We start from the raw sequence: 23660 nt of genomic DNA, 5'->3' as shown, positions 1-23660 counted from the left end.
GCACAGTGGTAGGGCATTGGACTGGTATGTGGAGGACCCAGGTTCAAAGCCTCGAGGTCACTGGCTTGAGCATAGGATCATAGATATGACCCCATGGTTGCTGACTTGAGCCCAAGGTCACTGGCTTGAGCAAGGGGTCACTTGCTCTGCTGTAGCCCCCCATCAAGGCACATAAGAGAAAACAATCAATGAACAACTAAGGAGCCACAATGAAGAATTGATGCTTCTCATCTCTCTCCCTTCCTGCCTGTCTCTGTCTGTCTGTCTCTCTCTCTCTCACACACACTCACACACAAAGTAGATCCTGACAGAGACTTGACTTGGGGTGGTAAACACACAGAACAGTGTACAGAAGATGTGGTGTACAATTGCGCACCTGAAATCTGCATATTTTGTTAACCAGTGTCATCCCAATAAATTCAATAAAATGGGGGTGGGGGAGGAGAAAAACAGTCCCGTCAAATCCTTGCCGACTGCCTGACCAGGAGGTGGCGCAGTGGATAGAGCGTTGGACTGGAATGCAGAGGACCCAGGTTTGAGACCCCGAGGTCACCAGCTTGAGTGCGGGCTCATCTGGCTTGAGCAGAAAGCTCACCAGCTTGGACCCAAGGTTGCTGGCTTGAGCAAGGGGTTACTCGGTCTGCTAAAGGCCCGAGGTCAAGGCACATATGAGAAAGCAATCAATGAACAACTAGGGTGTCGCAACGAAAAACTGATGATTGATGCTTCTCATCTCTCTCCGTTCCTGTCTGTCTGTCCCTATCTATCCCTCTCTCTATAAAAAATAAATAAATTAATTTTAAAAAAAATCCTTGCCGACTGCCACCCTAGCTGATGACCTGACCGCATCCTCACGACAGACCCTAGGCCTGGCCCACCAAACTAACCCACTCCCAAATTCCTGATTCTCAGAAACTGCACAATACCTTGTTTGCTTTACGTCACGCTGAATTTTGGGTTGGGTGATTTGTTACACAACGAGACAATGTCTCCAGCCCAGCCACCTCCCAGGGCTCCAGAAAAGCCCCATTCCAGGTCCAGACCCTCTGCCCATGCCACTCCAGGGCCACCCCAGACGCCGCAGGACAGAGCCACACCAGCCGCTGATAAAGTTTGCCGTTGGGTTTTCGTTTGGCTGGTTGTGTGTACACAGTGTATACAAGTTGAGTTGTACAGAAGCCCAAGAAAGAGCAAGAGACAACAAGTGGTGAGGGAGGTGGGAGCAGAGGGGTTAGAGAGAGGGAGGAGGGGAGGGGAGACCAATAAAAAATAGAACCACATCCAGACAACAATGGGTGCGTGTGTGTGTGTGTGTGTGTGTGTGTGTTGGGGGAGACACAGACAAATCGCAGTAGAAAAGGAGTGGGAGGGGCAAAGGGAGGGGACCCTTCTCCCCCCTCCACCTCCCCAGCCCCCCGCCCCAGGTATGTACAATAAATAAGATTAAAAATAATTAACAAGATGCGTTTTCCCCCTCACCAGACACCGAATGCCCTGGGGAGGGAATGGCCTTTAGCAAAGATCTTGGCCTGTAGGGGGGGGCTTGGGGGGTGAGGGGGTCCCCCAGCTCTCTAAAGCCGCCCCGCCCCCCTCAACCATACATAGACTTTTCCTATACATTATGTACAAGGTGGAGGGCATGGGGGCTATGGCCGTGGAGGGGGGTAGTGGGCAAGGGGGAGGGGGAAACCGTTACTAAATAGACATTTATACATATATATAAATAATTTCTCTGTACACCGGACAGTGGGAGGAATGGGAAGGGAGTAGAGAGGGCTTGGAAGGGGGGGGGGGAGTCAAACTCTGAACCCTGCCCTGGGGGGCAGCACGGACACACCCTGACCAATGACCGCCCCCTTCCCTGGCAACCAGGCCTGGGGGTTAGCGCCTGAGGACACAGTTCTGTCCCATTTCTTGGTTCATGGAGGAGGTGTCACCCCCCAGACCAGGATGGGGTCACCCACAGCGGCTGTGGGCCTGTGCTTGGGCCAGCAGGTCACTGAAGGAGTCGAACAGCTGCTCCAGCCATGGCTGGTTCCGCATGCACTGCTGGACCACCTCCTCCTGGCCCAGGTCCTCAGCGCCGCCCTCAATGGCCAGGGTCTGCAGGGGTTGAAACGTGGAGCTGGGACAGGTGGCCACCAGGGCCTGGGGTGAGAGGAGGCAGGGGGCCTAGGGATCAGTGTCCCAGGGAGAGGTAGTCTGGGAGCTGGACTCCCGGGTCTGAGGGGGGAGGGGCTGGGGGCCAGACTCCTGGGTCTGAGGGAGGAGGAGGGGCCGGTGACCGGACTCCTGGGTTTAAGAGGTGAGGGGAATGGCGGCCTAGACCCCTGGGTCCATGGGAGAACCCATGAGTGATAGGCACTGTGGGTAGACTTACCTGGTCCCGGCAGCGCAGAAAGGTGTGGTACTTATAGTGGTGGAGTGAGTGATACAGCGTGTAGTATCCTGACTTGTCCAGCTCAACCTTGAACTCCTAGACAGATGGGGTGGAGAAGCCTCAGCACCCCGCCCAACACTAGGCAGCCCCTGCCCCGGCTCCACCTCCTAGCCAGCTGGTCCCAGTCCCAGCCCCACCTGCGCCCGGACAACACTTCTCTTGAGTTTGCTGAGCGTCTTGCGGTTGTAGGGTTCCCCCGCCGGCCGCAGCCGCACTGCCCCCTCTTCAGGGGAGCCCTCCCCACTCTGCTCCACTTGCAACTGGGGAAACGTGTGCAGGGCGTCCTGTGGGAAGGTGGATCAGTGGGACACCTCCCGGGACCCACACAGCCCAAACTCACCACCCAGTTCTCAGGTTCTCCCAGATGTCCGATGCCTCAGCATCTCCCAGGCTATAAATCAGAGGAGACAGTTGGGAGTCTTGCTCTTTTCAAAGAACAAAGGAGTCTGACCAGGCGGTGGTGCAATGGATAGAGCGTCGGACTGAGACACAGAGGACCCAGGTTCAAAACCCTGAGGTCACCAGTTTGAGCCCAGGCTCATCTGGTTTGAACAAAAATTCACCAGCTTGGACCCAAGGTCGCTGGCTCAAGCAAGGGGTTACTCGGTCTGCTGAAGGCCCATGGTCAAGGCACATATGAGAAAGCAATCAATGAACAACTAAGGTGTCGCAATGCACGATGAAAAACTAATAATTGATGCTTCTCATCTCTCCGTTCCTGTCTGTCTGTCCCTGTCTATCCCTCACTCTGACTCTGTAAAAAAAATAATAATAAAAATTAAAACTCTGTTGTGCCTGAATGGCAGTGGCTCAGTACATAGTGTTGACCTGGGACACTGAAGTACCAGGTTCAAAACCCCAAGGTCGCTGGCTGCAAGGGGTCACTGGCTGGGCTGGAGACGCCCACCCCCGTGTCTGGATTAAGGCACATATGAGAAAGCAATCTATGGACAATCGAAGTGCCACAACTACCAGTTGATGCTACTCATCTCTCCACTTTCCTTCCTGTCTCTCTCTGAAAAACAAATATACTTTGTTGCTAAAAAATAAAACTACCATCTGAGCCTTTGTTAATTGTAACTTTTTTTGTTTAAAGCCAGAGGAGGGGAGATATAGAGACAGGCTCCTGCACACCTCCACAACTCCCATCTGGGACCCTAACCTCAAATCAACAGAGCTGTCCTCAGTGCCTTGAGCTGATGCTCGGAACAATGGAGCCAATGGCTGTGAGAGGGGAAGAGAGAAATAAGGGGGAAAGGGAGGGGAAGATAAGCAGATGGTCACTTCTCATGTATGCCATGACTGGGGATTGATCAAATCTGGGATGTCCGCATGCTGGGCCAACAACACTCTATCCACTTAGCCAGACAGCCAGGGCATGAGTTATAATCTTTTTGCAGGTGGAAGGTCTCACCTTCAATTTGTAAAAAATGCAGTATCTGAGAATCACAATTAAGATGAGGTATGCCTATATTCTATTCTATAAATGGCTTTTCCCTTTTTTTAAGAAAAGATTTTATTTATTGATTTAGAGAGAGAGGAGAGGGAGAGGGAGGAGGGGGCAGGAGAAGCAGGAAGCATCAACTCGTACTTGCTTCTCTTATGTGCCTTGACAGGGCAACCCCAGGGCCTTGAACCAGTGATCTCAACTTTCCAGGTCTACACTTTATCTACTGTGCCGCCACAGGTCAGGATTTTTTTTTTTTGAGACAGAGACAGACAGACAGGAAGGGGAGAGATGAGAAGCATCAACTTATAGTTATGACACTCTTAGTTGTTCATTGATTGCTTCTCATATGTGCCTTGACCAGGGGGGGCTCCAGCCAAGTCAGTGACCCCTTGTTCAAGCCAGCGATCTTGGGCTTCAAGCCAGTGACATTTGGGCTCAAGCCAGCTATCATGGGGTCATGCCTATGATCCCACGCTCAAGCCAATGATCTCGGGGTTTTGAACCTGGGTCCTTAGCATCCCAGGTGGATGTTCTATCCACTGCACCACCGCCTGGTCAGACAATCCCAGAGTTCTCAGTCAGCCTCACATCCCATCCAGGGTTCTATAAGCAGATGAACATTTTAGCTCCTATTTTCTGAGGCAAACTAACATTCCATCAAGAATTTCCCGAGCCAGCCTAAAGGCCATCCTAGAATTCTCAGAACTAGACTAACATCCCCCTAGAATTTTCAGGGTGGACTAAATTCCATCCTAGGAATCTGAGTCGCCTTTAGATTCTATCTCCATCTTCTCAGCATGACATTCACATCCCTATCAGAATTCTCAGAGCCAGATTTATATTCTACCCTACAACTCCCAGAGCTGCTCTGATATTCCATCCCAGGACCCTTGGCCATTCCAAAGGAAAATTATGTAGTTGACTTAACACAGAAGCCTGAGGCCTGGGCTATGTGGCTCAGTTGGTTACAGCATCATCCTGAGGTTGCAGGTATGATCCCCAGTCAGGGCACATACAAGATTCAACCAATGAATGCATGTATAAGCAAAACAACAAATAAGTCAATGTTTCTCTCTCTCTCGAATCAATTTTTAAAAATTGTATATGTAATTTTTAAAAAAATACTGAAAAGATTGGCCCTGGCTGGTTGGCTCAGTGGTAGAGCATCAGCCCGGCGTGTGGAAGTCCCGGGTTCAATTCCCGACCCGGGCACACAAGAGAAGCGTCCATCTGTTTCTCCACCCTTCCCCCTCTCCTTTCTCTCTGTTTCTCTCTTCCCCTCCTGCAGCCAAGGATCCATTGGAACAAAGTTGGCCCGGGTGCTGAGGATGGCTCTGTGGCCTCTGCCTCAGGTGCTGGAATGGTTCCAGAAATGGAGCAACGCCCCAAATGGGCAGAGCATTGCCCCCTGGTGGGCATGCCAGGTGGATCCCGGTCGGGCGCATGCGGGAGTCTGTCTGAGTACCTCTCTGCTTCTAATTTCAGAAAAATACAAAAAAACCCTAAAAAACAAACAAACAAAAAAACTGAAAAAAATTAATAAGAAAAATAAAAATACTGAAAGCAGAGACTTTCTTAGAGCCTGCATAAGGCTGATGGAAAAGTGACCCCTTGGTGTAGCACCAGTCTGCCCTTTGTCCCCAAATCTGCGCTCCACAACCATACTCTACTAGGCCTTCTCAGCAGCCCATTCCAGACCTTCCCAACCTCTCCACACCATCCGAGCTCCCCTCCCACTGGCCTGCAGGGCCACTGGGAGCTCAGAGACCCCCTTCTGATATCTCTGCTCTCAACTCTGCTCCTGGCCAAGCCCGCTGTGACACGGGCTGAGCCCTGGGCCCCAGACATATCAGTCCCAGGCCCCCCAAGCACCTGCAGGGCTGGACTCAGCGACAGCCGCTTCAGGACTTTCTTCTTGTGATCATTGAGGAGGCCATCGATCTTCCGCATGGGTGGGAGGTACAGCTCATCTGAAAGACAAGGAGAAGGTGTTCAGCTGGCGGACGGGGTGGGGGCAAGGAGAGGTTGGGGATCTGGTCCCCCCAGCGCCCTCCTCCCAGGCCTCAGCTCACCATGCGTGTCCTCCAGGGCCTGGATCATATCTGGGTCGAGTGCTGTGCTCACCAGCATCTCCACATAGCTCCGATACATCTCCCGCATTGCCCGGGTCTTCAGCAGACGCCCAGGGGCTGCCCGCTCTGGGATAGAAACATGGGATATGAGCTCGTTATTCCAACTTGCTTGACGCTACCTGTGTGGCAGCCAATGTTCTAAGTACCAAGGACCAGGAGAGAAATCCCTGTTCTCAGGGAGGCCTAAGCGCACTGGGGAGGTCTGATAAGAACCAGTGTAACGTGCTCTAATGGTGGAGTCACAGGCATTATGATGAGCTCAGCCTGGCGAGTCAGGAAAGGGTTATTACAGGTCACCCAAGAGCTGTGTCTTGAGTGACAGGGGGAGCATTCCAAGACGGTAAACTTCATGTTTGGCTAGTTCAATGCAGCTTCACCAAGTCTAAAGAAGCAGCATAGTTGGTTTCTAAACCAGTGAATCAAGTCAGAGATCAGATCACAAAGGGCAAGACTGAGGGATGAGATACAAGCAGACAGCATGTTATCATTGCAAAGCAGACCACGCAGGGCCTCCAGTCAGAGGTAAAAAGGACAAGGGCTTCTCCTGGTGGGTACTAGGAAGCCATGAGAGCTGTGAGCAGGGGCAGGATGCACATACGTATAGAAAAATCCCTTTGAGGCCACCTAGGGGACAGACGGAGGGGGTGAGACCAGAGGTCAGGGCAATGGACCAAGTAAGAAAGGATGAGGCTGGAGCAGGGAGGTAGAGGCAGGCTGTGGAGATCAAGACAGGGCAAGAGGGCCAGAGCTGAGGGAAAGAGCAGAGAGGCATGGGGAGGTCAGGGCGGGAGGGACAGGCTGCGGACTTCTCAGATTTGGAGGTGAGGAAGCAAAACATGGTGCCAGAGGGTCTGGCCTGGTGACTGAGCAGCCAGGGGGACTGTCTCCGAGACAGAGAATCTAGCACAAGGAGCTCAGTAGGAGCTGGAGGGAGGGGGCTATGGGATGCCTGGAGGGTAGCCAGGGGGGAAAAACAAACCTGAGGCTCACTGGAAACTCAGGGCGGCCTGCCAAGTGAGAGGTGGAGAATGAGAAGCAACAAGGCCAAGGACAGGACCTGAGGGACACCCATGGGAAACCCAAGCAACATCAGGGAGAAAAGACAAGCAGGAGGGCCATAAGAAGGCCCCAAAATATCCTTTAGGAAGAAGTATGAGAAATGTCCAGTTGAGCCTGACCACACAGTCGCACAGTGGCTAGAGCGTTGGACTGGGATGCGGAGGACCCAGGTTCAAGACCCCAAGGTCGCCAGCTTGAGCGCGGGCTCATCTGGCTTGAGCAAAACCTCACCAGCTTGGACTCAAGGTCGCTGGCTCGAGCAAGGGGTTACTTGGTCTGCTGTAGCCCCACGGTCAAGGCACATATGAGAAAGCAATCAATGAACAACTAAGATGTCAAAATGAAAATCTGATGATTGATCCTTCTCATCTCTCTCTGTTTCTGTCTGTTCCTATCTATCCCTCTGACTCTATCTCTGTCCCTGTATTAAAAAAAAAAAAAAAGAAATGTCCAGTTGACTTATCTATACTGAGGGTCCCCGGTGACAGCTGTTTCAAGGTTCTAAAGTGACCCGTTGGCAGTGGGAGTCAGATCCCATCAAGCCTCAGTCCAAATCCCCTTATCCCTCCAGAACTGGCCCTGTTCCTTCTCTGCCCTCATGTCTCACCCTCTCCTCCTACTTGCTCCAGTCACTGACCTCCTTCCTCATCGCCAGACACGCCCAGACTGGAATGTTCTCTCCCCCAAAGTCACATGACCCCGCTGCACTCAAATCTCTGCTCCAATGTTGTTTCCAGAAGCCTTCCCCAATCTCTCCCTTCCTGAAAAAATTACCCAACATGTTGCCTGGGTCCTCTTTACTAGATTTATTTTTCTTAACTGCCTTTAATCCTCCCCAGCCTCACACTGATGACTTTTCATGTTTTAGATTCCATTACATAACTTATTTTTATCTGATTGACTCCTTGGCTGTACTGTGAGCTCCCATAAGACATATTTTTGTCTATGTTGTCCACCGCTGGAACCCTAGTTGTGGCACATAGTAGGTGCTCAATAAACACCTGCCAAAAACGGCTGAGAAAGCTGGATGAGAGTGTACTAAAGGAAGAGAGAAGACATCATTGCAGTCTCTTTCTAGAGCTTTCATTGAGAATTTGAGAAAGGAGAAAGCATCAGCTTCCAACACATGGAGGGTGGCTGGTCTTAGACAAGCAAACGAGTTGGTTCTGAGGCCTCTTGGGCTAGGCAAAGCCTTCAGCGTATCCAGATGTGAGTCAGGCTCATGCTTCCCTGGAGGGGCTCCTGGTTAAATGGGGCAAGGGAAGACATACCCAGACCAGGGAGAGATATTGACCCTTGGAAGAGGAACTGTTCCCTTAAGAGTACAGAGTTCGCCTGACCAGGCAGTGGCGCAGTGGATAGAGCGTCGGACTGGGATGTGGAAGACCCAGGTTCGAGACCCCTAGGATGCCAACTTGAGCGCGGGCTCATCTGGTTTGAGTAAAAAGCTCCCTGGATTGAGTCCAAGGTCACTGGCTCAGCAAGGGGTTACTCGGTCTGCTGAAGGCCGGCGGTCAAGGCATATATGAGAAAGCAATCAGTGAACAACTAAGGTGTTGCAAAGCTCAACGAAAAACTAATGATTGATACTTCTCATCTCTCCGTTCCTGTCCCTGTCTATCCCTCTCTCTGACTCTCTCTCTGTCTCTGTAAAAAAAATAAAATAAAATAAAGTACACTCTTTAAAAAAAAAAAAAAAAAAAAAAAAAAAAGAGTATAGAATTCAGCTCCCCCCATTTCCCAGGCTCAGAAAATTCTGGGCTGGCCCTGGCTGGGCAGCTCAGTTGAGTAGAGCATCGACCTGATATGCCAAGGTTGTGGATCCAATCCCAGGTCAGGGCACATACAAGTATCAAGCAATGAATGACTAAATAAGTGGCACAACAAATGTTTCCTTCTCTCTCGTTCTCTCTCTAAAAATCAATACATTAAAAGAAGAAAATAAAATTTAGGGCAGTTCATGTATGTTCATAGCAGCTTTAGCCAAACAGTAGAAACAATCCAAATGTCTATCATTTGGTGCACGGATAAATAAGTGTGGGAGATCCATACAATGGAATATTATGCAACCATAAAAAGGAACAAAGCGCCCTGGCTGGTTGGCTCAGCGGTAGAGCGTCGGCCTGGCGTGCGGGGGACCCGGGTTCGATTCCCGACCAGGGCACATAGGAGAAGCGCCCATTTGCTTCTCCACCCCCACCCCCTCCTTCCTCTCTGTCTCTCTCTTCCCCTCCCGCAGCCAAGGCTCTATTGGAGCAAAGATGGCCCGGGCGCTGGGGATGGCTCCTTGGCCTCTGCCCCAGGTGCTAGAGTGGCTCTGGTCGGGGCAGAACATTGCCCCCTGGTGGGCGTGCCAGGTGGATCCCGGTCGGGCGCATGCGGGAGTCTGTCTGACTGTCTCTCCCTGTTTCCAGCTTCAGAAAAATACAAAAAAAACACACACAAAAAAACAAAACAAACAAACAAAAAAAAAAGGAACAAAGCACCGATACATGGGTGAACAACAAAAGTATGCGAAACGAAAGAAGCCAGACACAGAAGGCCAAGTACTGTATGATTCCACTTACATGAAATGTCCAGAATAGGCAGATCTATATATAGTGCTTTATTGGTTTCTTAGGGCTGGAGGGAGGGCAGAAAGGAGAGTGATGGCCAAGGGGTACAGGGTTTCTTTCTGGGGTGATGTAATTGTTCTGAAATTGATGACAAAGGTGCTCTCCCTCTCCGATTGCCCACGTCACTCTTTCCTGTCAGGCGAGCCTCTGCTAAAACTCTAAAGAGTGCTCGTGAAACATGTAACTAGGGGAGCAGTGGGCGGCAGCAGCTTGTCCTGGCCTAACTCCCTGAACCTGTCTCCAAGCCCCTTTTCTCTGATTTTCCAGTGAGCCAGGGCGGCCCCATCTGGGCTCCCTCCTATTGCTTCCTCTATCCTAAACCTTTTCTTGTTTCACTGTCTCCAGCTTAAACAAACATACTCTCAAAAATAAATAAAAAAATTGATTGCCAAGATGAATAACTCTTGTGATGATAGTAAAAACTGACGAATTATACGTTTTAAATAGCTGAACTACAACTACATGGTATGTGAATTAGATGTATAAAGTTGTTTTAAAACAAAAAATTGAGTGTCAGAGAAGGAAAGGCCTGCAAATCTAGGCCCTTGGTAAATCTCCTCCCTTGTCTACTTTCGTGTCTCAGCTTCAACTGCTTCCATCAGCCTTGAACCATTCAGCACAGCTGGACCAGTCAAAAGACTACATTTCCCAGGTTCCCTTGCAGCTAGCTGCGGCCATGTTAAGTAGTTCTGGCCAATGGGATATGAGAAGACAGACCATGGACCACTCATCAAATCTGTAACTTAAGAGGAAGGTGGAGCCCTTCTTTTGCCTTCCTGTCCATTTCTACCCACAGGGCTGCTGGGCTGCCTCTGACCATGTGGTGAAGACAGCATGCTGGGGACAGCATAACAGCAAAAGGAAAGGAAACCGGGACTCTAGACAACCTTGAGAAGAGCTTCTTAATCTCTGTGACCCTCCCATCTGTGTCAGGGCTTTGATGGAAAGACAACTCCATCTTTCATTTGACAAGCTGTATGTTTAGTTAAAACAGCTTCCCCTACAATATACCTGAAAGAGTATGACCTTGAACAACTCAGGTCACCTCCCAGTGCCTTGGTTTCTCTCATCATTCAAATTGAGACTAACCCTAAAGCACCTACCTCACAGGTTTATGTAAAGGTAAAATAAGCCATGTGTAAAATGCTTAAAATGATGCCTAAAACCTGGTAAGCACCTGGCTGTTATATTTATTTTACATATGTGTACACATATTTTTGTTGTTGTTACTGTCATCATAAACCATACATGACAAACACAAAAACCAACCAACCAACCAACCAACCAGACATCTTTCTAAGCAATGGAGCTCACACTGGTCCTCACTAATGGCAAATACCCGCCTATGTGCTTTATCTATTATTAACCCATTTTACAGGTGAGGTCACTAAGGCACAAAAAGGTGATGCCTCTTTTCTGGAGGCACTCAGAAAGTCACACCACTATCTCTGGGCCTTCAGGATCAGTGCTGGTCCCTTAGCCCCCAGAGTCTACCTATTCTGATATAAAACAGTGCAGCGCTGAAGGATGAAGCCCAAGGCTCCGCTGGCCACATTCCAACTCGGGTGAGACACCACATCCCAGTGGTGTTATATTCTTGGGGCCTCAGTTTCCTAATCTGTATATGAAGATAATACACTGCTCACAAAAATGAGGGGATCAGGGAACCTGCAGATACTCCAATCAATACTTTCAGCCTTTTTTTTTTTTTTTTTTTTTGCATTTTTCTGAAGCTGGAAACAGGGAGAGACAGTCAGACAGACTCCCGCATGCGCCCGACCGGGATCCACCCGGCACGCCCACCAGGGGCGACGCTCTGCCCACCAGGGGGCGATGCTCTGCCCATCCAGGGTGTCGCTCTGTTGTGACCAGAGCCACTCTAGCACCTGAGGCAGAGGCCACAGAGCCATCCCCAGCGCCCGGGCCATCTTTGCTCCAATGGAGCCTTCGCTGCGGGAGGGGAAGAGAGAGACAGAGAGGAAGGCGCAGCGGAGGGGTGGAGAAGCAAATGGGCGCTTCTCCTGTGTGCCCTGGCCGGGAATCGAACCCGGGTCCTCCGACGCTCTACTGCTGAGCCAACCGGCCAGGGCTACTTTCAGCCTTTTGTATAGTGCATTTTCACCAATGAAATAAAAGATGGTTTTGCATCTCATTTGCGTAATCGAACAACTTTCTTTTACTTGTTTGCTTGTCTGATGTTTTTGTTTAATAAAAAAAATCAAATGCTTCTTTTTATCACTTTATATTCATTTTGAAACATTTCCTAATTTTTGAGCAGTATATTAGTATCTACCTCTAGGACTGCTATAAAAATTATGCAAATCAACATACGAAAAGAGTTTAGAAGACATGCCCTGGAAGAGTATAGCTCAGTTGATTAGAGCATTGTCCTGACATGCAACGGTTGCAGGTTCAATCCCTGGTTAGGGCACATACAAGAATCAACCAATGAATGCATAAACAAGACAAGTAGGGCAACAAATTGATGTTTCTCTCTCTCTCTCTCTCTCTCTCTCTCTCTGTAAAATCAATAAATTAAAAAAAAACAAAAAACTTAGACAGCCTATCATGTAGTTAGGTGCCACACAGTTGTTAGCTATTGCTAGTATTTTTAATTCACATTATTGTGAATGTCTTGCTCCCTGGAATCCTCTGGACAGCCCTCACCCATGGCTCCTTCTGAAGGCCTAGGAGTCACCTCCCCAAGTCTCCCCACCAGCCTGGTGGCTGCCAAGGGCCTCACCATCCTCGCTGGGCGCTCCGGGGGATGACTCTGAGTCGGAGGAGCTGCCTGCTGGGCCCCCGCCTGCCGAGGTGTTGCCTGCCACCTCCTTCAGCCACTTCTTCCTTTTCTTGGGGGGCGGCTCAGCCTTCACCTTGGTGGGCCGGGCCTTGGGCAGCCGGGAGGCAGTGGGCTGTCCCGTGTTGAGGCTCCGCTCCGGCCGAGCCTGCCGCCCACTGGTGCCCCGCTCCCCACGCAGAGGCCGCTCCCCACGCGTCACCCGCTCCTTCTCCTTTTCCTTCTCCTTTTCCTTCTCCTTTTCCTTCTCCTTTTCTTTCTCCTTTTCCTTCTCGACAGGCCGAGGTGTGGATGGCTTCTCAGGGGCAGGGGGCTCAGGCACAACCATCTCGGGCGTCTGCTCTGGGAGCTTCTCAGATGTCATCTTGTCGGGGGTCTCAGGCTTAGGAGGTGGTGCTGGGGTCTTGGGGGGAGGTGCAGAGCTGCCTCCCGCAGAGGCGGGGCCCTTGGCCTGCCCGGAGCGTCTGGAAGGGAACACAGAAGTCAGCAGACCCTGAGAAACCCAAATCCTCCTCCTTGGGACCCCCCTGCCTAGCTCTAAGCATAGCACCATCTTTCCCCTCGCTGAGGTGATGTTTCCTCTCTCTCTGAGTCCCTGTCCCCTCCCCCTGAATCTATTTCCTCTGTTGCATATCCCATCCCCTTGCCTGTTTGCCCTGTCTGCCATCTGTCCCCTAGGCCCCGTGGTACCTGACAGGTGCTGGGGGCCGGTGCCAGGGTTTCCGAGCACAGACCCGCACGTAATCCTTCTTGTTGACGTTTTCCAGAAACTTAACATAAAGGCGCTGGTACCGGTTTTTCGCATCCCCAAAATACCCCAAATACTATGGAGGGAAAGAGGCACAAGCAGAATCCCTTCACTCACCCCATCCAGGCAGCTGGACACCCAGGATTCCCACCCCACCATGGGCCACCATGGCAGCCGAACAGCACCCCCAGGATCCGGGTCCTCACTGCTGGGTATAGGCTTACATTACTGGTGGCACAGAACTGTCGCTGCCCGTCCTTGATCTCCGGGGTGAATTTCTGCAGCAGGGCCTTCTGGACACGCCAGATGGGTGGGGGCTCACGGCCCGTCTGCAATGCCAGCTGAGGAGGGTCACAGCGAGTCCAGCAGGGTCAGCCCCCATTCCTGTGCCTTGTCCCCCCATTCCTGGCCCTCTGACCTCCTTCAATACCCCCTCAGAGAAAAACCATTGTGGTCAATAAGGATCAATGATCATCCAAATGACATATCTTTTGGCCTTGTGATGTCCTCAGCCCTGGGGACACAGTTGGAGTCTGGCCCTGTCCTTCTATGGCTTATCCAATACTCTCGATCCAGCCATTCATTCTTGGCTTACAAGGCTTTAGTCATTATAGCTTTACTGTGCGATGGTACCAGCTTCCCACGTGACTCGATATAATGGCAAAACCCGAGCACCCACCCACTGTTTTCTAGACAGTGTTCAGCCCTGGGGTACAGCCGTGAGCGAGAATAACAAAACCTTCTATAGGGTCTTCATTACAGAGGTAACAAGATAGACAAGCAAATAAGCAAAGCAGGGCAAGGCTGCAGCTTCTATAGAGAACAGACTGGTGATAGGTTACCAGAGACCATTTATTTCATCAGCCTATCCGAGCTGTGCAGGACAGGGTGGTAGAAAGGCTCTCCCATCCCCACTCCCTGACACCCTCAGACCCTTACCCACACGCTGAAGCTGGTGAGCCTGACTGGGCACAAAAAAGGATGGATGTGAGTCAGACCCAGCATCTGACCTTGGGGAACGAGGAGCAGCAGGGAAGCCAGACACAGGCCCCCAAAATAACAGCATAGGCAATAGAGGTGTTAATAGTGGTGCCCCTGAAGCCTAGAAGGACCCTGAACTCAACCTGAATCCATGAGTCCTGGAAGGACCACATGTCTTTTCATGAGGGGACTGAGGGATGAGCAGGGATTGCCAGGGAAGTGTGTTATACCTGTGCCTCTAGAAGGGAGCAAGTGACAGGCACCAATACATAAAGAGTAAGAACACAGAGGGAAACATGCATTGTGATAACCTAGAGATGAATGAGGGGCAGTTCCTGCATTTAAAGACTCCACAATCAAGCAATACAACAGCATTCAGACGATAACTCCATTTGATTGATCATGGCTACCCTAAGCAATATGCTAGGCACAGGAGTGAGTGCTGGGTTCGATTACTAATGTCTGCCACTGGCAGCAGAGGTAACACTACAGCCTACGTGCCAAGCACTGGCTATCTACTCTTGATTTTGGGTCAACTGCTCTCACATTCACGATTTTTCATATCTCTCAAACCAAACAGGGGAACACAAAGCAGGGGTTACAATAACCTGATGAAAATCCAGAAAGGCTCTTGCCTGAGATTCATACAAGAGTGAGGCAGGATGAAATAGGGATGTAGGCATCCCGACCTAAAGTGCTTTCTCCCAGGATACCACAGTTCTCAGTCCTCTCTCCTGGTTTCTCAGGGAGCCAGCTCAGAAGCTTGAGGACCAAAATGTCTATTTAAATCTTGCCCTGCTCCAAAACCTTCCAAGGCCTCCAACGCAGATTCCACAGGCTGGCATAGAGAGACTTTGCTGTGGCTTCCTCTACCTTTACCTGCCCCTGGCCCAGCAGGCCGTGTGGACCCCTCAAAGCTCAGCAGACAAGCCCCCCGACCCTGCTTTCTGAACTCCAGGTTTTTGCATATGCTGGGTCCCTCCCAGGGGTGTCTTGCCCTCTCAGTGTGACTATGATGTGCCCTGTTCTAGTCATCAAAAACCTTTCAGAAATCCATCAGTGTATCCCCTCTCACCCCCAGAGAGAAGAAACCACCCCTCCTCTCTCCTCCCACTGCCTGTCTTTTCTAAGCAGATGGTTAATTCCTAGCTGAACCCAGGTCCCTGGATTCACCACATTCCAACTGGACTCGATGTCTTCCCCAAAACCACTGTTCCTCCCAATATCCCCACTGTACCCCCAGTCACCTAACCCAATCACCTAGCAATAATTCTTGCCGGCCCCTCAACAGGTGCCAGTTAGTCCCAAAGCCATGTCCTTCGTGCCTCTCCTCACATCAGTCCTATCACCAACAACACCCACTTCCACCTATAAGCGAAGCTGTCCCACCCACAGCCCCCAAATGTTGAGCTTAACCAATCATATTCTCTTCTGGGAATTTAAACTGTGACAATCTGAGACAAGGGCTATAAGCAGCAGGATCTGAATAAGCTAGAAGCACGCAGCCTGGAGTTAAGGAGAAAGCTGTAGGGTCCATTCACAGGAGAGTCGCTGTTACAGAACTAAATGACACATTAGACAGACTGTCATCAGAACCGGACACCTCCCAGCTGCCTCCCTGCAGACCAGGGGCCCTAAGCAGAAGCTGAGCAACCCACTGACCCCAGCCTCGGCACTCACGGTCCAGCCACTCAACTCCCGTATCCTTGCACATCACAAACATGTGATACTTTCCATCACCACAGGGGCTCTGCCTACTGTTCTCTCTGGCTGGACTGCCCTTCCCACACTTTTCTCCATCCAAGAAGCTCTTCCTTTTTTTGTATTTTTCCAAAGTAAGAAGCAGGGAGGCAGTCAGACAGACTCCCACATGCGCCCAACCTGGATCCACCTGGCATGCCTACCAGGGAGCGATGCTCGGCCTATCCGGAGCATTGCTCCATAGCAGCTGGAGCCATTTCAGCACCTGAGGCAGAGGCCATAGAGCCATCCTCAGCTCCCGGGGCCAACTTTGCTCCAATGGAGCCTTGGCTGCGGGAGGGGAAGAGAGAGACAGAGAGGAAGGAGAGAGGGAGGGGGGGAGAAGCAGATGGGCGCTTCTCCTGTGTGCTCTGGCTGGGAATTGAACCCGGGACTCCTGCATGCCAGGCTGACGCTCTATTGGTGAGCCAACCAGCCAATGCCTCTCACCTATCTTTTTTTTTTTTTTTTAATTTTTCCGAAGACAGAAATGGAGAGGCAGTCAGACAGACTCCCGCATGAGCCCGACCAGGATCCACCCGGCATGCCCACCAGGGGCGATGCTCTGCCCATCCAGGGCGTCGCTCTGTTGTGACCAGAGCCACTCTAGCACCTGAGGCAGAGGCCACAGAGCCATCCTCAGTGCCCGGGCCAACTTTGCTCCAATGGAGCCTCGGCTGTGGGAGGGGAAGAGAGAGACAGAGAGGAAGGAGAGAGGGAGGGGTGGAGAAGCAGATGGGCGCTTCTCCTGTGTGCCCTGGCCGGGAATCGAACCCAGGACTCCTGCACGCCAGGCCAACGCTCTACCACTGAGCCAACTGACCAGGGCCTCATCTATCTTTTAACTTTTCAAAATATGGACCCAAGAACATTTCAGTGATGAATATGACTCATGATATTTCTATTAGACTGCCATTGTTCTAGGAAAAAATTATGGCCCATGGTCCATTTTCATAGATGTAAGAGTTAAGAATGGTTTCTACATTTTTAAAAAGTTGTAAAAAAGAAAAAAAAAAAAGGAATGTGACAGAGACCCTAAGTGGTTTGCAAAACCAAAAATATTTGCCATCTGGCCTATAAAAAAAACTTGGCCAAGCTCTGAATCAGAGATTTGCGCAAGATCTCCAAGTGAATAACAGAGACAGAGCTTATAGGACACCTCAGAATGTTACCCATGGTCACAGCACTGGATGAGCCACAATGTCCGTGTCCTCATACTGCAGGAAGGAGGTATCAATATGACCAGCCTCATTTTACAGATGAGGAAACTGAGGTTCAGGAAAGTTCAACACCAGTCTAACTCAGAAGAGCCATAGATTTGCACCTGTCATGTTAAGGCTAAAGCTGGGCTCTCAACCATGCCGCCAGCCTGCCCTCACTCCAGTTACACGACTGAGTGTGCAACATCTGCACTGGTGGCTCAGTCCTGGGGCTGTGCATCCCTCATTACAACGCACATTCATGTTGTATTTTAAGCATCTGAGTCCCTGCCCGGTCCCATCCCGTGCCCAATGCCAGCTGGGAGGTGGTTTCAGATGGCTTTGGCTCCAATCCCAGCTCGGCAGTCACCAGCCAAATGATGCCCTCTCTCTCATCATGAACTTCCTCATCTGTAAATTGGGAGACACATTCTCTGCCCCACAGTCCTGTTTATATGGCCTAGGGCTGGGCGCCCAGCAACACTAGCTGCTGTCATCATCCGTATTTGTTAGAATTATACAAAGAATGGCTAAATCTGGTGCTGAGAGCACAGGCGCCCAGGGGACAGCACAGCTGCATGCAGGTCCCAGTTGTGAAAGGCCTGGAAAGGCTCCTTTAGCACTCTGCGCCTCAGTTTCATTTTCTATAAAATGGGGATAGTAATCCCTATAAAAGAAGGTGATTATAAAAATAAAACTTGGAGACAGTTATTCACAACAACGTGAATATACTTAATGGTTAAAACGATCAACTTCAGCCCTGGCTGGTTGGCTCAGTGGTAGAGCATCAGCCTGGCGTGTGGAAGTCCCAGGTTCGATTCTCTGGCAGGGCACACAGAAGAAGTGCCCATCTGCTTCTCCACCCCTCCCCCTCTCCTTTCTCTCTGTCTCTCTCTTCCTCTCCCATAGCCAAGGCTCCATGGAGCAAAGTTGGCCCGAGCACTGAGGATGGCTCCATGGCCTCTTCCTCAGGTGTTAGAATGGCTCTGATTGCGATGGAGCAACGCCCCAGATGGGCAGAGCATCACCCCATGGTGGGCAAGCAAGGTGGATCCCGGTCGGGCTCATGCGGAAGTCTGTCTGACTCCCTCCCCACTTCTAACTTTGGAAAAATACAAAAAAAAAACCCCAAAAAACAAAACAAAAGATCAACTTCGTGGTATGCATAGGTTATCACAATTAAAGGAAAAAAAACATCAAGCTAAATTCTGACTGTGACATGCCCCAAATCCTGTCCAGTTCCTACCATTGGTGGTTTTTTCAATGTCTTCCTCTTTTGTCCCAGGCTGACTGGCCAAATAAGCCTCAGAAGTCGTAAAATGCAATAGTATACAGAGGACACTATGAGAGTGAGTGTGACTGTGGGGGATGCAGGAGGACTGGCCAGGGAGGGACACCAGAGACTCTAAGCATTAGGAATGTTCTGGTAACTGGCTGGGCAGTGGTGGGACATAAGTGCGTTTTGCTTTATAATTTACAAATCTCTTATGACTGTTCTTTTGTTGTATGTATCAAATTTGAAGCTAAAAGGTTGATAAAATATGTGTGAAAGAAAGCCCTGGCTGGAGCGCTCGGTTGGTTAGAGCATCATCCCGAAGCACAGAGGTTGCCGGTTTGTTGCCATCAGGGCACATACAGGCAAAGCTTGATGTTCCTGTCTGTCTGCCTCCCGTCCTCTCTGACTAAAACCAATAAATAACAATTAAAAAAATATAATGGGGTGAAAGGATATGTTTGGGTGGATGGGGTGGGGCAGGGGGCAGTATGTGCCCAAGTGGAAAGGAAGCAGAACCCGCCAGGAGGTACTGATGGCAGAAGCTGGGTAGTGGGTATATACAGTCCCATTATGGTATCTGCTCTATTTTTCCCACAATAAAATAGGTTAAAAATAATGTAGGAAGCCTGACCGGTGGGGATGCATTAGATAGAGCATCAACATAGGGCGCTGAGGTCCCAGATTTGAAACCCTGAGCCATGGGATCATCCAAATGATCCCATGGTCACTGGCTTGAGCCCAAGGTTGCTGGCTTAAGCAAAAGGTCACTGGCTCTGCTGGAGACCCCCTGGTCAAGGCACATATGAGAAAGCAATCAATGAACAACTAAGGTGCCACAACTATGAGTTGATGCTTCTCATCTCTCTCCTTTCCTGTCTGTCTGTCTCACGCACTAAAATAATAGTAATAATAATAATAAAATTGTTTGCCCCACAATTTCTCCATCTGTATTTTAGAAGAAACAACACCTAAGATCAAATGTTAAATGTGGTAGCATATACATCAAGGGCTGAACATAGTTCCTGCTCATTAGTCAGTACCCAGTCAGTGACACTGACTAATATGGAGAATGGCCTTGGCTTATGGTGTCACTATCAAGGTGCTAATGGCTTGCTGACCTACCGAGCATTTGTTCTGCCTCATGGCCTTTGAAAAGTACTATACCTGCATCTAATGTCACCTACCTTAGTCAAGCACTGATGTTAATCCTCTGAGCCAATTCTACTTGTCCAAGGAACCAAGTACAGCAGAGGCCAGACAACTTTCTGAGACGGGGCAGACAGGTAATATTTTCGGCTCTGTAGGCCAGCTAGGCTCAGCTGAAACTACCCCACTCTGCCATTGCATGGAGAAATCAGCCACAGATGATACTAAATGAGTGGGTGTGGCTAAGTGCCAATAAAACTTTATTTATAGAAATAAGAAACGAGCTGGATTTGGCCCCATGGAGGCTAGAGTTTGCTGGTGTGGCGAAACTGGAAGAAGTGAATGGGCTGGTCTGCATAAAATGTTTAAGATGTATTCCCAGCTCATTCAAAGGTGGTGTGTGTGTATAGCTATGTTATGTCAATGTTCGACGCTTTCACCGTTAGGGGACAAGTCATAAAAGCTGTCTGCCTCACGTTTTGTGCCATTAAATTAGAATCAAATCAGACCCTCACTTGCTGTGATCCTACTGTAACCTTAGTACCCAAGGTGATTGCAATAAATGGTTAACAACCATTTTATCTTATTTAAAGGTAACACACACAAAACATCTCAGAGGCCTGCGTATTCCTCGCCGTCCCAGCTGGCCATCTCCATCAGCCCTGTTGGGCTGTGGACTCAGAAGAGACCCACGGAGCTGTCTCGGCCATTCCTGCACCTGTCATCCAGCCGGCGCTCCCATCAACTCATGACCAACCACATGCACGCAGCACGGGGCATGCTGGGACTCACCTTGAGCGAAGGTATGTCCTCCGCGCGGATGACAAACTCATCTCGCTCACGGAAGATGCCCTCCCCGCCGCTCTCGCCGGCTTCCTCGTCTGTCTCCCCGCACACGGCTGCCGTCTCCTGCTTCTTGGCCAAGTGCAGGGGCCGGGCGTCGGGCAGCTCAGGGTCCTCGGGTGACGGGGCCGCGGGCTCCTCTGGCGGGGCAGCGGCTGGCTGGGGCGGTGGGGCCGGTGGCGAAGGCAGGGCCGGTGGAGGCGGGGTGGATGCTGAAGCTGGGGCTGGGGCTGGGGCAGGGGCCACCAAAGGGGGTGGTGAGGGTAGGGCTGGTGGTGGGGGTGGCGGCTGGGGCGTTGGGGCAGGCGGTGGAGAGGGCGGGGGCTTCTCCTCCAGCAGCGGGGGTTCTGGGGGGGGGTGAGAGGGGCGTCAGGGCTGGACCCACTGCACCCGCACCTCCCACAGCTTCAACCTGCTGCCCATCAGTATCCCGGTTATGTCCCTCAGGTCTCCAGTGGTACTAGTTTCTGCTGTCAGTGAAAAGTGCTCCCAGCCCTTTCCTAGTCTCCTCGACTAGGTGGGTGCCAAGCCAGCCCATGATGTACCCAGCATCCCTCCTGATGAAACTGAGTTCTTCAGCTACCAACCATCTCTGCCCCCAAACCCCTTCATCTCCACTTCTCATGACTCTTCTGTTGCCCTTGCTCCTCCTTCACAGCTCCTGTCTGACCCAGTTCACCTATCCCATCCCATACTGTCCCACCCCTCCCTGACCTTCAACACCCCAGTCCCCAGAAACCCATATGAAGCCCACATCCCTTTAATTTCTCTCTCCAATCAGTCCTCCTACCCAGACATACTGCTCTGTTCCTTACTATGTTTTCCTAGCCTCCAAAGACTCTGTCTTTTGGTGTTGTGTTCCAATACCATTGCTCAATGCTCTGCCCAAGCCCTGGCCATGGTCAGGAGTCCTCTCCTATCCCATTAAAACCCCCTCCTTGGCCCTAGCCTGTTGACTCAGTCCGTCTGAGTGTCGTATGGAAAGGCCAAGGTTGCCAGTTCAATCCCAGATCAGGACACATAAGGGAAGCAACCAACGAATGCACAACTAAATGGAACAAATGAATGCTTCCCTCTCTCTCTGCCTTCCCCTGCCTAAAATAAATTTAAAAACAAGAAATATCCCTCCTTGGTTCTCAGCTGTCTTCCCCCCTCCCCGTTATCTCTCCCCTGCTCACTTAGTCCCTACAAACCTCCTTGCCCTGCACTGACATGCCTCCAAGTTCCCAGATGCCATTCACCATCACTAGAACCTCTCCTCTTGTCTCTGAATCTAAATGTCCCTCCTGTGACAACAGCCTCTTTTCCCCCATCGCCACTCAGGTCCCCATAACCCTTTGCCACATCTGAGTCCCTTTACAAGGCCTGTTCCCAGCTGTGGCAGTACCCTGAACTCCTGAAACCCAGCTCTCACCCTAATGCCCATTTTAATCCTGAATACTGCTTTGCTGCCTCAGTGCCCTTGCCTGGCTCTAATCCCTATCCCTTCCCATTCTTCCTGATTCTGAAATCATTCCCTCCTCATTTCCTGTTTAGTCTCATCTTCCTCCACCCAAGTCCTTCATTCTCAGAATAATCAATGCCCTTCTCCTTTATGCTAATTCACCCTGGGTTTTTGTAACATTCCCTCTGAGCCCTCAAACCCCCTCATTAACTGCCCAAATGCCCTTCTTCAAACCCCCATCAAAGGCCCTTAAATTTTGTCCAAAGCCTCTCTAGGGACAGAACCCTATCCAGACCCAACCATACCCCTTCCCACCCCAAAGACCTGACTAATCAATGTTCCTATCTCATTCTAAACAACCCTTCCCAAGTCTCTCAGTCCCCCTCTTCTATCCCTTATCACACGTTGCTGACTCCAGAGCCCTTTTTAGGCCCTGGCGCCCCTGCCAACTTTAGAAGCTTGCTGAGTACCCCATTACCCAGCTGTTCCCATCACTTATATATAACCTGCTCTGTCCCCCAGAGTTCCCCAGTGCCCATTTTGGGGCCCCTACTAGTTCACTTATCATCTGTGGGCAATTAGGAAAAAACACCCCTTTCTCAAAAGACTTGTTTGCCCTCATCAGAGAGTTACCTCCATAAATATGCAAATCTACATCATCTAACACAGTGTCTCTTAAACAAGGTGCCATCTGCACAACTGTACCCCGTGTTCAGAATCACAGGAAATCCTTGCCCTGCCCCTGGAGCATCTTCCCAGAGCTCACCAGGTGTGCCACTGCTGCTGGCACTGGGGAGCCCTGGGAGAGGGGGTGGCCCTGGGACTGCAGCCTCAGTAGCCAACGGAGGCCCGTCCGGGGTGGAGGTGTCCTTAGGCCCGGCGAGGGGTGGGTCATCGAGGGCAGAGATGGCTGAGGAGATGCTCTCCTGTAGGTCCCGGTTCTTGGCGACAGAGTCTTCCTCATCCGAGGAGAAAGAGGGCAGCGTCTCCAGGTTCCGTTTCAGCTCCTCGTCCAACCGCTTACAGGGCGAAGGACAGCCCAGCCCCAGCCCCTCGCTCTCAGCCGCCTCTAGCGCGCCTCCCAACCCAAAAGCGCCAGTGGGCGGGGGATGTGGCACGGTGGGCGCAGTGGGGGGCTGGGGCTGCAGGCCTCGGGTGGGCACAGAAGGTGGCACACTCTTGGGGGGGCTGAGTGGAGGTGTCAGGCCGGCCGGGTAGAGTGGTGGGTGGCGCTTGCCTGACTTGAGGAAGTCCAGGAAGGAGGCCATGAAGCCGGATTTCATCTCCGGCTGCTTCTCCTCAACTTCCTTGATCTTTGCCTCGATCTTCCTAGTCAGGCTGGAGTCCAGGCTGTTATGGTCAGCCCCTGGTATGGTGTCGCCTGTTGAGGCTCCCAGACCCTCGCCAGCCTTGGGCACAGACAGCTTGATCTAGATATGGGAGCAGTGGGGAGTCAAGGCTTAAGAGTAAGACCCCAAGTCCCTTCTTCCCTCAGACCCAGGAGTCCTGAACCCCAGCCTCCTCTATACTCAAGACAATGAAATTTAAATTCCCAGACTCTCTTAGGGTGGTAAACACACAATACAAAAATAGAGGTGATATTCTAGAACTATACACCTAAAACCTGTATAATTTTATTAACCAGTGTCACCCCAATAAATCCAGTAAAATATTTTAAAAGAGAGAGAGAGAGAGAGAGAGAGAGAGAGAGAAAATCTCTAAGTTAAGAACAGCCTTACTAGATCTAATACTCATTTGCTTTGTGACCTTGGGCAAATTACTTAAAG

At 50.9% G+C, this 23660-nt stretch overlaps 1 protein-coding gene across 1 annotated transcript in view; it reads right to left on the bottom strand.

The window, feature by feature from the left end:
- Positions 1-1107: 1107 nt before the first annotated feature.
- PRR12 (proline rich 12) overlaps positions 1108-23660 on the bottom strand; it is a 29470-nt gene continuing 6917 nt past the window's right edge. The window contains exons 5-14 of the mRNA XM_066374006.1: positions 22640-23303; positions 20379-20776; positions 13469-13585; positions 13187-13320; positions 12440-12960; positions 5963-6088; positions 5763-5860; positions 2578-2724; positions 2381-2476; positions 1108-2103 (exon numbers count right to left, since the gene is read on the bottom strand). Coding sequence (XP_066230103.1) covers positions 1957-2103; positions 2381-2476; positions 2578-2724; positions 5763-5860; positions 5963-6088; positions 12440-12960; positions 13187-13320; positions 13469-13585; positions 20379-20776; positions 22640-23303 — 2448 coding nt within the window. The 3' untranslated portion in view covers positions 1108-1956. The remainder of the gene's footprint in view (positions 2104-2380; positions 2477-2577; positions 2725-5762; positions 5861-5962; positions 6089-12439; positions 12961-13186; positions 13321-13468; positions 13586-20378; positions 20777-22639; positions 23304-23660) is intronic.

Source organism: Saccopteryx leptura, chromosome 3 (genome assembly GCF_036850995.1).
Source record: "Saccopteryx leptura isolate mSacLep1 chromosome 3, mSacLep1_pri_phased_curated, whole genome shotgun sequence".
NCBI classification, from domain to species: domain Eukaryota; kingdom Metazoa; phylum Chordata; class Mammalia; order Chiroptera; family Emballonuridae; genus Saccopteryx; species Saccopteryx leptura.
This window is presented reverse-complemented; position numbering and strand designations above follow the sequence as displayed.